The sequence below is a fragment of the Typha latifolia genome, chromosome 10, assembly GCF_019914945.1.
Source record: "Typha latifolia isolate L0001 chromosome 10, TyphaL0001v2, whole genome shotgun sequence".
Taxonomy (NCBI): domain Eukaryota; kingdom Viridiplantae; phylum Streptophyta; class Magnoliopsida; order Poales; family Typhaceae; genus Typha; species Typha latifolia.
Window position 1 is genome coordinate 1,148,487 of NC_133095.1, and position 17,821 is coordinate 1,166,307.

Consider the following 17,821-nt stretch of genomic DNA (forward strand, 5'->3'; position numbering starts at 1 on the left):
TTTCAATATGATTTTTTTAAATTAAAAAAAGGTTATACTGCATGTATGCAAAATACTTTTTGAGATTATTATTTGATGGATATATTACCAACATGTGCTACTGAACTCTAATAGGTGTTGTAAGGTTACCTGATTTGGTGAAATAATATGTGATATTGAGTTAAAAAAATATATATTTGAGACATTATTTGAGCAATCGCGAGATGCCACTTGGCTAGTTGCAGGCTATTTGTTCGAGAAATATTTATTTTTAAGCTACTTATGATTTAAACTGTCTACTCCTTCTTTTTTCTTATAATTTTTATATAGTTTTCGAGCTAACTTTATTTTTTAAAATACCTTAGAAAAAAAGGTATTTTAAAGAATTGCTAAGCAAATCTTGCAAAGTGAGGGTTCCATACTAAGATTATATAATCTACATCCACAATCTTTGGCATTAATCATGTGATTTAGCTTTAGCTTTAGCTTTATGTATGTTAATTAAAGTTTTGGAAGGCTCTTAATTAAGTTATAAGTGTGTTGGGAGTCATGTCTACACTTCTTGGAAGGATGAAGGGTTGGTGCAAAACAATGTGGTACTAAAGAAATAAGCACCATATATAGTGTTTGGCTGGAATCATAAACCACTTAATTTATTCAAATTTTTAGTTATATCTTCTCCATTTGGCTCATCTTAGTAAAAAGAAATATGCTACTTAGTTGTGACCTAGATCACATTTGTGAACAATTCTATCTCTCTCTCTCCTTCGTTTTTAGATAGTAATTGAGGATTTATTTGCTATGGATTAGGTCATCATGGTATTCCCATCTTATGCAATCAATTAGAATAGAACTATTCTTATACGCTAAGGTTGGTGAAGGTAGATAGAAAGGTGATCAAAAGGACAAAAGGAGTGATCATTTGATGGTTTAGTGGTGCAAATCATTGTCAATTAGTCTATATCAATTCTCCACAATTAATCAATTAATTAATTACCTTTGGTAGGACCTCATCATGCCAAACTCCAGTGGAAAAGAAAAATGTGAAATTTTTCTTCCAACAATTAGACTAAATAAGGCTAAGTTGTTGTAGCTAATCTTTCAATTCTATCAGCTTACAACAGTCGTCAGGAGTTCAGATTTCTCCGTAGACATTGGGGGTAGACATTTAATAAATTTTCTATCAAGACACTATATACGCATAATTTAAACTCATTACACGCATAGACCTATAACAGTTCATTTCTTAACATTGATTCAGCTATTCAACATACATATTGAGAAAAAATATTAGCTAAAAATAATCTTATTGATTAATTCCTTAACTCGAAAAGTTAATTAAGTGGCCAGCATCATGCCCCTTGTTTCTTTTTACCTCTTTGAGCTTTCAATAGTATGGCTTAGACTTAGCTGGTAATTGACTGGATAACTGGTGAGGCCCATGATGTAGTAGTTATTTCTTCATGCAGTAGTAGCAATATCAACAAGTATGTAGATAGCTAACTAGTTCAGGTTGGTCCCCAGAACTCTACTTATGGTGGTATAGAGTATATCAAAAGTAGACATTGGACCATTCTGTGCCTCTCCAAATTGTCAAGAAACCTAGTAAAGGCTGCAGCTCAAGGAGTATGGCTCTTCCCCAAAACTAACAAGATCCGAGTCCTTATATACTTGAATTATAAGAAATAGAGAGATACTAGAAACCATGAGGAGAAGCACAATGAAACACTGAGCTAAAACCCAATTAAGTAATAAAGAACCTTACCCTGGATAGACTTCAAAACACAAGAAACCCTCTCATTCTATTTTCTTGTAGGCTAATTGAGGAAAGACTTTCCAAGGGTTAATCAAAATGCCAAACAGGTAATCCACAAACTACAGCAATCCCTGTGACAACAGGAACGAAATACTCTCTCTAAAAAAGTAACAAAGAGAAAAAAAAATAAAAAAAAATCTACAGGAAGGCAATAATCATATCAGCAATGCCATTGGAACTGCAGGCATCGAGGGGAGGCCAGCAGTTTGCATTTTCCCAAAAATAAAAGAAAGTTTCACACAGCTAATCTACATCTACAACCTTTCAGATAGATGAAAGATCCTCGTACACAGACTTGATACCTAGTCTCTCTGAAACTGGACGAATACATCTCAAGGCTATACCCAGCATCTCTTTCATCCCCTTGTCAGCTGCTGAATTTTCTGACTCAGGAGCCATGGCCGGATCGAAACAATCCGATCCACGCCCTTCTGCAACCCTCAGCCGGACCCAATCGGTCAGGTCTACTCCACCCTCCTCTCCTGAGACAACATCACCAGCGCACCTGCCTGTGAGGAGCTCCAAGAGGATTACCCCGAAAGCGTAAACATCAGACTTGAACGAAGGGGAGGGCTTCTTGGATGCTGCCAGCTCTGGGGCACGGTAGCCAAGCACCCCGGCATCAAGGATCTGCTCGATAGTTCCTGATTGCGTCATCAGGCGGTGGAGGCAATAGTCTGAGACGCGGGCATTGAGATCAAGACCATCGAGCAGTATGTTGGTCGCTTTGAGGTTCCCATGCGGCATAGCTCGGTCAAAATGGAGATAGTTCAGGCCACGTGCAACATCAACTGCTACTTTGAGCCGCTGAGCCCAGGTTAGGGGTGGACCTTTTCGTCCTGGTCGATCTGAAATTCATTTTTAGGGTCATATAATGATTTTACAAAACAAGGAACAATACACCCGTTCTAAACATTTTACTGGAAAACTTAAATTTTCGAAGCTCAGTGAGTCAAGTGAAATCATGAAAGAGTCTGCAGGTGATATATAAATACCCATTTATCTAGGTTTTATTTTCTCTAACAATAATATTGAGACAAAGCAACAGATAAATAAGCACATTCTTATGTGGTCAGATTTGGTTCGGGATATGATATCAAATTGGCAGATATGGCAAGATGATGACATGTCCTGAAAAATGAGATGATGGGAACCAGCTTTATCCTCCCGTCTTTAATCTAGCATCTGAATTGCCTAAAGACATAGGAAAGATGGAAGGAGGGGAAATATTTCTTCCAATATTGTTATCCATTTATATGCAGCAGAGTTTCGAAAGGCTGCTTCAACAAATTCCTATTCCTATACCACCGCATAAAAAACACTAGTGTGGATAACTTCAAGTTATGAAGTTAAACAAAGAAGTAGCTAACTAGTATAGAGAGCATACCATAAAGAAAGCTAGCAAGACTCCCAGGTGAAACATAATCCGATAAGATGAGCTTCTCATGCTGAGTTGGACCCCAATAGTACCCGCGCAACCCCACAACATTAGGATGCCGAATATTTGTGAACTTTTTTGCCTCTTTGGCAAATTCTTTCTTAGGTTTTGCTACACCTTCTCGGAGCCACTTCACTGTCAAGAACACTCCATTATCAAGGGTTGCTCTATAAGAGGTACCATGGCTACTCCTTCCCAACACTTCTGCTGGTGCCCTAGATAATTCCTCTGGTGACAGAGTGATTGTTTCATCCAAAAAGTGCAGCTCTCCTGCCAATCTATCAGGTGATCTGACATCCAACCTTCCCATACTTTCATGTGTGTATGTATCGCCAGAATCTGGTGACCAGGAGAAGCGGCTATTTTTGGAAGGTGAAAAGCCAGCAACTACTGCCATTTTCTTTTCCGGGCTAATCATATCAGATGATGAACCCTTTCGAGGATCAATGAGGTCATCAGCTGACACCACCAAAGCACCACCAGATTCCTTGAATTTGACCCCACCAGTATCCTGCAGGGCCCTTCTGTGAGCACTCTTATCTGAAACCTTTTCCAAACCAGATCTCCTTGAAATCCTCTTGTAATGGCATACAATGGCTGAAAGAATTAGAATCAGCAGAGCAACAACACTAGCCGCAATAATAGCTACTTTAATGGACGCTTTAAGTGGCATGCGGCCTGTCCCTTCAGACTGAGCATTGCCAGATCCAGGTGAACCAGTAGGAAGCAGTAATCTGGAGTTCCCAGGATGGAAAGAAGAATCTGGGAACTTTCTCAGGTTTGCTGGAACAACTCCAGATAGGTCATTGTAGGAAGCATTGAAGGACAGAAGAGAGTCAGGCAGTGTAGCAGGCAAGGGGCCAGTAAAGTTGTTTAGGGATATGTCTAGAGATGTAAGGAAAATTAGCTTAGAAACAGCAGGCGGCAAAAGACCAGAGAAGTTATTTGCAGAGATGTCAAGAACTTGAAGACCAGACATGGAACCAAAGTCATCAGGAAAACTACCATTAAAGTGATTGCCAGAAAGATTGAGCACACGAAGATTGGACTTTTTGAATGTTGTTGATGAAAACATGATGCTTCCCATGAGTAAGTTGTTCTGGAGATAAAGTTCTTGCAACATGGAGGAGGTGAGCAAATCAGTCAGAAGAGGGCCGCCAAGTTGGTTGAAACTAAGGTCCAGGACAGTAAGCTTGGGATACTGCACTATAACTTCTGGGATGGCCTCCACTAGGCCATTATGTGAGAGGTTTAAATAGTTTAGCCGTAAAAACTGAGAGGTTGCCTCTGGAATTGGGCCATTCAACTGATTCTGACTAAGATCGATATATTCAAGGTCATTCCCCCATTTTGCAATTACAGATAGATTTCCTGTAAATCGATTGTTTGACAAGTCTAACATGGTACAGCTTCCCGTAAACAATGGAAGTTCACCAGAAATGGCATTATATGACAGATTAAGAATCCGCAAAGTTGTCGATGTGATCATATTAATATGTCCTGCAATATGACCAGCCATGTCAGTAAATGCAAACTCAAAGTAAACAAATTAAAAAGTACATAGCCACAAGATAATCTAATGGCATAATCTCATAATTGAGAAACAACATGAGATTATGGACAAATGAATCTTATTCAATTTTCTTCTGCACTTGTTCATGACAACCAAGAAGAACTAAGAAGGCGTGCAAGTGTGTGTGTGGAGGGAAAGATATATGAAGCACATCTCTATTAGTAGGATAACAGTTTTCAAGCATGAGTTACTAATAAAAAATCTTAGTTAGTTAGCTTTAAAATGTAATAAAAGATTATCAACCTGAATTGATGACAAATTTTGCACTAAGTATAATGATTATGACATTTTTTCCAAATGAATGACAATTAAGCATTCAATGTAAACATGCCTATAAGACATCAGTTATTAATATCATATTGTTTATTTATAAAATTCTAATCCTTGCATGATAGAGTATTTAAATCGGTAGTCATCAATGCTATGACATTGGGCACAGAAAGTAAAATGTCAGAACATCCACCGATGGAAATTATGAAATGTTACATAAGCATCTGTTATACTTCCGAGCTAGTATTTATCAACCCTATCTAACAATTAAAGATACCATCTTGGAGTGACAAAAGAGTTCAAAAGGAATAAAAACTTGTTTCACAAATGATAAGTGTGACGAGGAATACAAAAAAAGAAAAACAGCAATAGAAACTGATATTGTAGCTTCTAACTTTAATTTCATACCTGACAAATTATTTGCACTCAAATCCAGTTCACTCAACACCAGAGAATCCCCTTTCAGAAGCCCATTAGGTACAAACCCAGAAAAGCCATTGTTTGCTAGCCGCAAAACCTCAAGATCATATACATAGTTAAACTCGGGAAGATCCCCGGATAGCTGATTATAACTCAAATCCAGCACCTTTAGACTCCCAAAAGTGGAAGGCTCAACTCCATCAATCAGTGACCCAGTCAATTTGTTGTTGCTCAGATTGAGATACTTCACTGTCTCTGACATATCTGACAAAAATTTGAGCTCCTTTGGATTTTCACTAACAAGTGAATTTCCACTCAAGTCAACATGGACAACACTTGACTCTATCAAAAATTTCCAAAAAACACCACCATCCAGGTGGTTCCAGCTCAAATCAATAGATTGGAGGGTAGAGATCTTTTCAAGCCCATCTAAAATGCCCTTTGTAAGAGCATTACGTGACAGGTTCAAAGAAACCAAACTCATCAGACCCTTCAGCGTCAAAGGCAGAGGACCAGAGAACAAGTTGCTGCTCAAATCCAAAGATTGAATCGAAGCAAGTCCTTCAATGGAGTCGGGCAGCGGACCTGAGAAGTTGTTCCCGGCCAATGAAAGGTTCTGTAGGTTCTGAAGCTTCCCTATCTCCTGAGGCAGCGGCCCAGAGAAGCGGTTGTTGGAAACATCGAGATACTTCAAGCTCTTAAACTCACCTATATTGTTTGGCAGAACACCCGAGAGGTTATTGTTCCCCATTGAAAGCTTCACGAGCAACGAGAGGTTGGCAAACACAGACAGATCAGCATTTCCAGAAAGACCATGGTTGTCAAGGACAATGCCAGCCACATTCCCACCATTACACACAATGCCGTTCCAGGAAGAAGGACAACCATTGAAATCAATGGACTCCTCGTTCCATGAGTCGGAGATGTAACCAGTTGGGTCATGAGTGATCCCCTTCTTGAAAGCAAGAAGGGCCAAGATATCTTGTGATGGGAGCTGGCTTAAGGAGGGAACAACAAGTATTAGCACCAGCAGGACTCTTCCAAAGAGCTCCATTCCTCTCTGGGAGAGGATAGCAAGAAGAAGTTAAGAGCCTTAAGTAGCTAAAGAGTAGCCCCTTTTCAATGAGCAACCCAACTCACTCCTTTTTTAATGCAACGACGAACAGACCGACAATCCAACATTAGCTTCAGAGAAATAATTTACCATCATTACTCACCCTAATGCACAAAAACCCCTGCTTTGCATCATAACGAAGGGTTTACAAGTTCGATTAAAGCGAAAGCGACCGCTTAAAGAAAGATTCAAGTACTTGAAACCTTCAAAAATCAAAACTTTGAGAAGGAATCAAGGTTTACCGACAAGATATCAAATGGGTTGCACTCTTTGCTTGAGATAGAAATGGGGGAACATTTAGAGGCAACAACTCCACCGCTGCAAGGTAGCAAACCTCGAAATCTTCTTGCTTTCAACTCCGAGCATTCAATGGCGCGGACCCAACAAGATCCCCCGCCATGATTGATAAAAGGAGAAAAGAGATTGAAAGAGACCGGACTGGGACCAGGGGAAAGAAAGCAAAGGAGGAAACCCTAGACTCCACAAACTCAAAACCCTAGTCCTAAAATCAATCGCATTACTAACTACCTCTTCTTCTCCCTTTACATAGAGAGAGAGCTAAAACACTGTGAAGTGGGCATTGGGGAATGTGCAGCTCTTTTTTATTTCTTTTTGGGAAATTTGCATAGTATCCGACATTTATGGAAAATTTTCTGTTCTAACCCTGACAGTTCACTATTTACAATTTACACCCTTCCTACCCTCCACAAAGGTGTCAACTTTATCCTTAAGCTACGATACTATTTGCTTATTTTACAAAATATAGGGGGTGATCCGAAAATAATGAAATAACAAAGTACTAACCAAAATATGGCTTCATTAGAGAGGGTGTTAAATGTATAAATGCCCCTCTTCTTTTTGCGACGGCCTTACCCGCCAAAAGGACGGAATGCCTCGCGGACTCCAAAAGCTGATAAAATAGAGCTAACTAATTTTTATTAAGAATGTTATAGATACTCTCTCATTAAAAAAGGATACGCTCGATCTTCTCGCCTCTAGTCTGAAGTCTGAACGTAGAGAAAAAGGAGTGCATCTTACGAATTTGGGGAGGGATGTTATAACGCCAACTGCACGAGTAGCTAAAGGAAAAGTTATTGGTGCCATCTTGGCAGTGGGTCCCGTTTCAAACCGATCTGTTTGACTGCCTCCATCCACTAACTTCCAGAACTACCCCCCCCTGGGGAAATTGACTTGGCCAATGGACGGCTGAGATCGTTTGGATCTTTGAGGTTCACATGGAGGTTTAGATTCCGAGATTTGGATCCAAACTTAAATATCCAAAACAAAATTGTACTTCTGACGACTGTGCTTGTTTTGGATCCTAGACCAAAAGGTCAAATTCGGGTATGGATTTTAGTATGCATCCTATATAGATCCGAGTTCAAACCTGAAGTCGATCTGATATAAAGATGGGATATGGAGGTTAAAATCTATATATATATATATAATACACTATTATTATTTTTCTAAATGGTCTGTTATATTATTATTAGTTTTCTTAATTATCAGTTAATTATTGATGAGTTATAATAACTATAGATGTAAAATTACTTTAATACTCTTGAACAATATTGATTAAAAGAATAAGCTTTTTCACTTAAGTTAGAAATAAATGGAGAACCAAAAATTTAAAGCCTTTTTTAAAATTAACGCAAATAATATCTATTTTATTGGTTGCTTTTAGAATAAAATTAACTCGTTTTCGATGCATTAATAGTGTAATATTCGGATCAAATACTAAATGCTGATAATTACACTTAGTTTTCTTAAACTATCATAGTTTTTTTTATATATACTGAACTATTTTATTATTTATATAGAATTATTGAAGTATGGAAAAATATCTACATAAGACCCTTTAACTAAGAAAAATAAAATTATATGATTTTTAAATAATATATTGTTATTTAAAAATTATTGTTATTTAATAGCTTAAGTTTTAAAAGTAGCTAGTGAGTTAATATTTTTGATGAACTTCTTTTAACATTTTAAACTTTTAGCAAATATAGTGGCGAGATAAAAACGAAATTCAAATTCAAGCAGAATACATTAATTCACATCCACAGTTCCGCACCCTACTAAGGACAAATTTTGAACAGTGTTATCATATGTTGATCCCATCAAAGGAATCCTAGAAAAAGTGGAAAAGTTTAGTTAAAACAAACACCAACTTTTGGAATAACGCACATATAGTGGATCTAAAGAGAGCCAAAGCATCAATAGTTGGTCAAAATGTAGAGTTAAAAATCCAAAAGACTATTGTTGAAAACTTAGAGATGTATCATCCTCTTGACTTCTACCATGGATTCTCTATATAGAAGTTGCAAGGGGTGGAGATGAACACCAAAACACTGGAAAATGGTAAAAGTGAAACCAGTTAATTAGCTTATTTGTTTGGCAGAGAGCACTTTGGATTCTTGCAAAGAGTAGTTGTGGAATAGAGAGAGAGAGAGTAAATAAAATGCCTGTAGGTGTGGTGGTAAAAGCTACTGCAACTTTCAACCTGCAGGCTTTAAGTTATATAGTTTAATAGCAGGCAGTATGATCCACTAACTGAAGCCATGTAGTTATTGGTGGTATCCAATGCTTCCTAACTTTTGGGCTGCGAGCCCAAGTAATAATCTATAATCTCTGGAGGGTTTCTGTCTTGTTGCACATAGATATAGCATCAACGGTATGGAATTAATTACAGGTAGCTCTTTTTATGCAGTGCATCTGCCGAGAGATGAAAGCAGTAATGGAATGAAGAAAGAATGAGGAATTATAGTTTTTCTATTTACTTTTAGCATTTCCTGCCATCCTTCAGGTCCTCATGCTCTTGATCATGATATAAGATGTTTTATCTTGAAGTGCATCTGCTCAAAAAGAAGCTTCATTACTCATACTTGTGTCGGTTTCTTTGATTTGCCTGTACGTTTTTCCTACTTATTGCTGTGGTTTTAGTTTTGTTGTCCATTTCTTGTTTACAAAAGAAGCAATTCAATAATGATATCTGTCAGGAAGATTGTTTTCTAACAAAGTCCTGCTACATCATTAGTGATGTGCACAGCTACTTAAGTGAATGAGATAGACAAGCTGATGCTCCATTTGTGATAACTAAGGGATATTTCAGAAAGCGATAAAGTAATGATGGTTTGGTTTATATTTTGAGTAACAACCCATAAACACAGCAAGGAAGCTGACACTCAAACGAACTTCATTGATCCTTCATTATTTCATTGCAACAAAAAAATTTCCATTTGTTATAGGACTCCTCAGTACCTAACATGATAATAGGAAGCAGGCAAAAAAAATATTAACAAATATTATATCTTCTAGTACTCACCCTACTCAGTTGCTAGTCAACTACGTGGAACAGGCGACTCTAATGGTGTTTGCTCCTCAGTGTCCCTCAACTTTATTCTCTACCAATTCTCCATCTGCACTTCTACAAGCTTCCTCTTCTTCCTTTTCGATGTGTAGGAGATTGAGAGACACATCAGGAAATTTCTCTTCAGACCCTGACAAGTGCTCTCGCTCTCTAATTTGCAAATAAGCTTGGTGCAATTGCAAGACATACTCCAGATGCCACAAGACTTCGCCCATCGTTGGTCTGTTCTTCCCCTCATCAGCAAGGCATTTCTCTGCTATCTCTCCAAACTTTTTCAAGGACTCAACTGAATAGTTTCCTTCCAGACGAGGGTCTATTATAGTCTCAAGTTCTTTCTTCCTTTGCCGACGAACCGCCCACTCAGCAAGGTTTATCTGATCCCTTGGCAGGGTTGGGTTAATAACTGGTCTAGCACATACCACTTCAAATAGAACAACACCAAAAGAATAGACATCAGACTTTTCAGTTAGTTGTTGTCTTCTAAAATATTCTGGATCTAGGTATCCAAAACTTCCTTTCACAGCAGTACTAACATGTGTATGTTCTAAAGCTGGACCATCTTTTGATAACCCAAAATCTGCCATTTTTGCGACAAAGTTTTCATCCAACAGTATATTGGTAGACTTGACATCCCTGTGTATTATACCCCCTTCTGCTCCAGTATGAAGGTAGTGAAGTCCGCGTGCCGCACCAATGCATGCTTCTAAACGTTGCTTCCAGGTAAGAGGTGGGAGAGCACTACCAAAGAGATGGCTTCTGAAGGTTCCATTGGCCATGTACTCATAGACTAAGATCATTTCCTTCTGTTCATCACAATACCCAATCATGGAGACAAGGTGTCGATGCCGCAGCTTTGCCAGCATCCCAATTTCTGTTTCAAACTCCTTCAGTCCCTGCTGAGATTGTCGATGTGCCCGTTTTATAGCCACCAGGTTACCCTCTTCGATTTCACCTTTGTAAACCTTGCCAAAACCACCTGTTCCAATAACCAAGGTTTCGTCGAAGTTCTTGGTCGCTGCTCTGATTTCTGCTATTGAGAACCTTCTGCCAGTCCTATAACTTGCCATAGACCCATGATCATTTAGTGGCGAAGCAGATGCCCGGGCATTAGTGGTTCCTGCCATAGTCCCATGGAGGAACAATGGCTGGAAACCAGGAGGATTATTAAGAGTGTTCTTTGCTGAAACAGCCTTCTTTTTACGCACAAAGAAAAAAATGAGCACAGCACAAAATAGAGAAATGATAGCTACCGAAAGGACACCAGCGACAATGCCTATCCATAGGGCCTTACTTGTTGGTTTTTCAACAGGCGTACCTCCAGTGCCACTATTAATTCTCTCTGAAGCATGAGCAAGGTTCCCATTTCGGCTGACCTTGAAGATCTCCAGCCCATTCAGAAGTGCATCAGTACCCGAAGCACCCATCGATGAGTCTGGACTCAACTGAACCCAGAGAGTATCGATCAGTTGCGAAGCAGAATCAACATAATCCTCATGAAAGGCTTTGTTCTTTCCCCCTGCTTTGGCGAGCACATCATAACTCTCAGAAGCAGTCTTGTTATTTATATAAATTTTGAATTTTCTCTGATTTGGCTTGTCATATACCAATTCACAGAAGTGCATGCGGACCAAATAATCGTAGTTAGGATCCACATTGAACTTCCATGATACATTAAATCTCTTCTCCAGCACCTGATTGTCTGTCATTACTCTTGCTGTTTGATAGACTAGTAAAGGTGCAATAGAAGAATCGTTGATTGAGGAGTAACTTACATTTGAAGAATTAGATACAGTATATGCAGCATTCACGGAGAACATAAATCTCTCATCTGAATCCCATCTTCTCCAGAAACCCGGATCTTCTTTTGATTCTATATTAGGCCCTCCAACATTCAACCTGTACATGGTCTCAACACCTTGATCCCTTGGGCTAAACAGACTCCTCAATGCACCGCCACCCACTCTACTGAAAGAATATCTAAACAAGTTATCAAGCACTGGGATGACCTCAATAGCATTAACAAAGGCAAATGATCCAGAGTCTGGGCTTAACTCAATCCACAGCTCATTGGAACTGATATTGAGAAAGTATTCTTTCACAAGAGAGGCACTACTTGAGTTACTCTGTAAGTTTTTCCAGTAAATCTCCCCAGGGACATTGAACTTGGCAACTAGTTTTAAATTGTTGGCTGTGACATCGAACAAAGACTCATTTACATTAAGTTCAGCAAAGAAAGGGCAGAAATGTAACCGAACTATGTAATTTCCGGGAATCACACTAAAATTATAGCTCGACGACATGTTAAATATCCGAGCAGTTTGATATAACGATCCATAGACTGATTCTCCACTAATAGTTGCAGTTGAAGCAATAACTCCTGGAGAGGTCATGGTAAAGTTATCACCAGTAGCTGAATCTCCAGCCCACTTCCTTCCATCAACTTCAATGCTAGAATCAGACCCGCAATTGACCAAAATAGGTTTCACCTGAGCATGCCCAATCCCCAAAAACATCGATCCCAAAACAACTAAAAGAAGACCAGAAAGTGACATTCTTCTGATTGAATAAGTGATATTGTTCTTTTACAAAGAAGTCCAGATTTAAGACCATTTAGTGCCTGTTAGGAGATCAAGCCATATGAGAAAAAAAAATGATAAATCGTGAATAAAATCACTTGAAAACTGCAATCTTCTTACCTCCAGAGCCTTAGAGCTGCCACTACCAACGAAGTGAGAACTACAAAAACATCTTCCTGATATGAACTGGAGGCATTTGTAATCTGGAAACTAAACGAAACCAAACTCCAAAAACCCCAATAAAAAAAAAAAAAAAAATTTGAAGCGACTAGAGCAATCTTATTGTGTCAAAATAATCTGCAAACTTTGAAGGAAAGCAGTAAGAAGCTGCAGAAAGGAGAGATTTTTATGCTTTTTTAGAGAAGGATCTTTCTCCTCACCTGGATATTATTTTTCAGGTGGGTTCTCCAAAACTGGAGTAACTTTGAGAGAAAGTAAAAGAATCAAAAACAACTTTCTCCTTATATATGCCTCTCTCTTTTCTTTTCCAGATTATTTTGGTTGGCGTGGTGGCACATGGCTTTGTCCAAGAGTGGATCAGGGGAGTCATTACTCACTACCAACAAGTCCATCTTCTCATGTTTGCTATTTATTTTTTCCCCAAGATTTTTCTATTTAATCCTCCTCTAGATTAAAAGTTTTATTTAGCTCCTCGTCTTTTCCCAACAATTATCAAAAAAATTCTTTTTTCTTAGCTTTTTTAGAAAACTTATATAATATTATCATTAACATCGTACTATATAAATATTTGTTATTTAATTCCTATAAATATATTTTTAAATACAGTGAGTTAACTTTATCTAAACGGCAACTAATGAAATAGATAATAATTAATTAAATTATATAGTAACTGACTGTTAATAAAACTAACGGTAAGATGTTACTAAGGCATTTTAAACAAAATAAAAGCAAATCGTAAAGATTTTATGTAAAGATTTGATATATATATATATATATATATATTAGAGTGTGGACCAGGAGGGACTTGTCAATCGAGACCAACGTTTTCATAATGATTTAATTATGATTTCGGTGGATGCCAAATCTTTTTAGGACAGTGGAAAAATAGATTTCCAAAACAAAACTTTTATGTCTGTCAGATTGCATGTTATCTTGCGTTATCTTTGCTGGATCTCGGAATAGTTCTCCCTTAAGACGACAAAAGAACAGCTGGGTTCTTCGACTACTGTAAGTACCTAATCCATCATACAACTGCAAGGCATATAACCTTTACTTAATCCGAGGGTAATTCTTTTTATCGGGGCACAATCCAGGAAGCATAAGTCCCGCCAAATTTTGGGAGCTCATACAATTAATAGTTGTAAGATAAAGGCAAATCTGTGATTTTATCTAACTTGTGCACACATGGATCAAAGTTTGAAAGAAACAGCATATCTGAGAATAGAAAATTAAATATCCATGATGTTGTGACAAAAGCTTACAAATGAAAAAGTAGGAAAACAACAGGACTACTGAGGACCAGTAGCCCAACTACAAAAGATTAATCTTGGAGGAAGGCATTGCATGGCCATCGTATTTTAGGTTCATCTGTTCTTACAAGTTAAATGTTAAAACTCTTCTAAAAAGGATCACAAGCTAGGAGGCTTTGGGTGGTTCATCAGTGGGTAAATCATCTTCGTCGTGATAAATGTTTTCAGCCATCTGCCATATTTGAAGGATGTTATCTTCAGCAACACTGGCAATGACCCAATCCTCACAAGGGTTCCAAGAGAAATCAGATATCTTGCTAGTATGTCCACCGTGAATGAAGAGAAGCTCGGGTGGGCCATCCTCTGCATCCTCTGGCGTTTGTTCATCATCGATTCTGGGAAAAATAAAAGGTTTAACTCATGCATCAATAAGAGCCAGGAGAGAAGCATTCGTTATTTCAATCGGTAAAAGTATTAGTACGTCCTACTAGCATAGATGGTATAACTATTTCAGATGGAGAATTCCTCAGTCAAGTTGCATATAAAGAAGCGCAAAGAAGGTGTCAGCTTAGATCTATCAGAATTATATCAACGATTGATGAGCTTAGCATTATTTTCCACCACAATGTTGTGGGTTGGCTATGCCAACTGACACCCTACTACTTCAGCAGAATTCATGACACCTGATTAACTTCGGCATAGAATGGTGACAAAGAAGTGAATCAACTTACCTGCTAAGATCCCAAACCATAAGTCTCCTTCCAAGGCAGCAAGATGCTAATATAGTCTCGTTCTTCGGGTTCCAGCCAACTTGGAAAACCTCCTCTCTAATGATCGTAAAATTTGTGAAAGATTGGAGCATCAGTACAATTAGTGAACCAAGTAATATAGAAAGTTTAAATAATAACATGATATATATAATTATATATAAGGCACATCAAATATAGAAAAATAATAGTTGGAGATAAATTTCATCAGCCTTACTTGTGACAATCAAAGGTGTGCAGGGCAGTACTGATCTTACGAAGATCAAATAACTTGACAGTTTTGTCAGTAGAACCTGTGGCCACCACCCACTCGTTGAAGGGATTGAAGGCCAAGCAATTTACCTGCCACAGAATCATTATGTTGGAATTAGAATTATCAAATTTAATCTTTTTTTAATGATGATCCCCCTCCTCCTTTTCTCATGTGCAAATTTTAGTATGATCTTCAACTCATGAATTTATTCATACATATTTATCCTAGTGAAATAAATATCACATAAGGCTTATTGACAAGATAGAGTAGCCAACTCAAAGTACCAGACCACTTTGTTCCTCTTCAAAAAAACCCTTTACATGCTTCAAATATCAACCCTATAAAGATCATAACTAGAACGATGACAATAAAAAATTGGACCTTCAAACTTCAAATCCACAAATAATATCAGATACTATGGTTGATTCTTGTTCAATTAAAGCATGAGAAATTTACAAACAAAAATGCCTATAATCTCTCTGCATGTAACAACTTGTACCATAGTTTCTTTTACCAAACAGTTATTTCTTTTACTCGCCATATCATGTATCTGCTCCAATAGCACAAATCTAATGTTCATTCCACGAATGGTTTATCAGGGCACTCACCTCACCTTGATGAGCGACCACGGAATGAACGGGCTTGTTGGCAGCAGGTGTACGGAGATCCCATATGAGCAGATGATGATCATCACCAACTGAGCCAAACAAGTATTCATGCCTCAAATGCCAAGCAACATCTTCAACAACACCATCATGTACCTATTTGACAAAATATCATTATAGTAAAGTATTTAATCAAACAAGTACGCATGCATATATATATATATATATAACAACAATAACGAAATTTTTTTGCAGAAACTATCGAAATTGCAGCATTATCTTGTTCCCCTTTCTCTCATTTTTCTTAAAGATCTTTCCATGTTTCTGATTAAAAATTTGGAAATTGGACAACCACTGTTAAAACCACCAGAAATGGACAATAAGAAATCGTCAGACAAGGGCAAACTGAAACCAAAAAACCAACTTCTGAGGCCTTGAGCAAGTATAGTCTGAATGTAAAGCAGAATAAAGAAAATAATGAGATAAGAAAAGTAACAGAACTAAGTCTTAAACTGCAAAGAGAGATCAATCAAGAAAATTCCTATGAATCTTACCTTAAAAGTCTGAAGAGCATCAAGGGTCTTATTTTTAGTATTTGCTTTAATGTCCCACAAGCATATCTGAGCATCATCAGAACCACTCAATAAATGACCTTCTTTGAAAACACTCCAAGATAAACCATACCCTTCAGAGTTGTGCCCTCTCAACCTTAAGTCAGGATTGCACGCACCATCTAGAGGAGGCTTTGATGGATGCCTGCTGTAATCAAAAACATAAACCTCTGCACTAACTGTCTTAGTTGCAATTACAAAAGGATTTTGAGGCATATAGCGAGCTCGGTTAACCTCGCCATCATGATTTATTTGCTGAATTATTTGCACCTGCACCAAAAATTTTGAAATCTCATAATAAGCACTATGACATATCCATGTAAGCCCAAAGGATATTATTTTGGATCAAAATTGCAAATATAACTTTTGAAAGCACTTTTCAGAAGTTTATCAAAACAATAATCAATTAGATGATACAACAAGTGCTAAACAGCTAGCGGGGAACATACAAGCCAAGAAGCATTGTCTAGCAATTGAATGCATAGCCAGGGAAGTTGCAGAAAGAGTATATGCAAAAACAAGTGACTTCAAAGACGTAGACAGGAAAAACAGAAAAACACTTAAAAAGATAACCCAATCAAAATATAAAAGGAACAACTTTTCCTCAAAGAACCCCTTGCGCTCTGAATATATCAATAACCCCTCACAGAAATTAGTTCTAATTCTGCAAAACAACAATACAAGAACCACAAAAGTGTCACTTCTCCTCTGGTGTGGGGGTAAGCCGTTCAACAGATAGTTTACTAAAGATCAGAAACTATTATTAGTCAAACCGACAATTACTCATTTTTGCATGCATACCAGTTGACATAGTGTATTTTAACTAATAAGTATCAAAAGCAAATCTAAGGGTATATCTATTCAAAAACGAATATTTGACGATATACATATATGAAAATATGGGTTTTTACAGGGTTATACACGAAAAACCTAAAAAAGGTGTTACCTTTCCGGTAGCGCAGCCAAACCCACCGATTTCAGCATGTTCGTCGTCGTAGTGGCGAGCGTCGCACTCGGCATCATCAAGCGGTAGCTGAACCTGGGCGAGCATGAGGTAGTTGGGCTCGTTGTCGGAGGTGTGGGTCCCCAAAATCATCTTTTGAACCGAGTAGTCCTTCCCCGCCGGCTCGTCACGGTCGGGGAGCCACTGCACGGTGAGAGATGGCCACTCCAAGGCGTGGGTGATCACCAAATCGTAGAGGAATGGAGTGTTCTTCTTCCAGATCTTGTACTCCTCGTTGATGAGCCGTTCCTCAATTTCGTCGCGGAACTCCTCCTCGTCCTTCGCCATCACTTCCCGATTCCGCTGTGGGGGATTCGAATTTGGCGGTAAGAGAGGACAGAAGACTAGGGTTTTGGCGCGAATGGAAAGGAGGAAGGAGGAGGTGACGAGGTGAGGAAAGAGGGAAGAAGACGAGGGTTTTCTCGGATTTAAAGGATTTAAAGTGACGCTATAAACTCGATTCACATGATTGGACGACATTGGTACTCTATTTACGATAATACCACTCGTTCTAATGTCCTCTGTTAGGGAAATTTGCATTTCACACCTCACAGTTAAACAAATTTGCCGCTAAAATTCCTATATATTTAAGTTGT

At 38.2% G+C, this 17,821-nt stretch overlaps 3 protein-coding genes across 4 annotated transcripts; all 3 read right to left on the bottom strand.

Moving 5' to 3' along the window:
• Positions 1 to 1,752: 1,752 nt before the first annotated feature.
• On the bottom strand, positions 1,753 to 7,129 carry LOC140797014 (LRR receptor-like serine/threonine-protein kinase GHR1). Of its 2 annotated transcripts, XM_073150267.1 has the most exons (4): positions 6,853 to 7,129; positions 5,485 to 6,731; positions 3,183 to 4,733; positions 1,753 to 2,643 (listed from the first exon to the last, which is right to left on the bottom strand). In XM_073150267.1, the coding sequence occupies exons 2-4, from the start codon at positions 6,548 to 6,550 to the stop codon at positions 2,060 to 2,062; spliced, it is 3,201 nt and encodes a 1,066-aa protein (XP_073006368.1). In that variant the 5' UTR covers positions 6,551 to 6,731; positions 6,853 to 7,129; the 3' UTR covers positions 1,753 to 2,059. The 2 variants fall into 2 exon arrangements, with proteins under 2 accessions (XP_073006368.1, XP_073006367.1); XM_073150266.1 differs by having other exon boundaries at positions 5,485 to 7,123.
• A 2,659-nt stretch (positions 7,130 to 9,788) lies between these two features.
• Positions 9,789 to 13,055, bottom strand: LOC140796982 (probable receptor-like protein kinase At1g30570). Its single transcript, XM_073150214.1, has 3 exons — positions 12,937 to 13,055; positions 12,677 to 12,853; positions 9,789 to 12,597 (listed from the first exon to the last, which is right to left on the bottom strand). Exon 3 carries the CDS (start codon positions 12,530 to 12,532, stop codon positions 9,992 to 9,994), a length of 2,541 nt encoding a protein of 846 aa, XP_073006315.1. The 5' UTR covers positions 12,533 to 12,597; positions 12,677 to 12,853; positions 12,937 to 13,055; the 3' UTR covers positions 9,789 to 9,991.
• An 877-nt stretch (positions 13,056 to 13,932) lies between these two features.
• On the bottom strand, positions 13,933 to 17,644 carry LOC140796645 (histone-binding protein MSI1). Its single transcript, XM_073149717.1, has 6 exons — positions 17,169 to 17,644; positions 16,166 to 16,492; positions 15,615 to 15,767; positions 14,971 to 15,095; positions 14,718 to 14,813; positions 13,933 to 14,381 (listed from the first exon to the last, which is right to left on the bottom strand). The coding sequence occupies exons 1-6, from the start codon at positions 17,511 to 17,513 to the stop codon at positions 14,153 to 14,155; spliced, it is 1,275 nt and encodes a 424-aa protein (XP_073005818.1). The 5' UTR covers positions 17,514 to 17,644; the 3' UTR covers positions 13,933 to 14,152.
• Between the last annotated feature and the right edge of the window lie 177 nt (positions 17,645 to 17,821).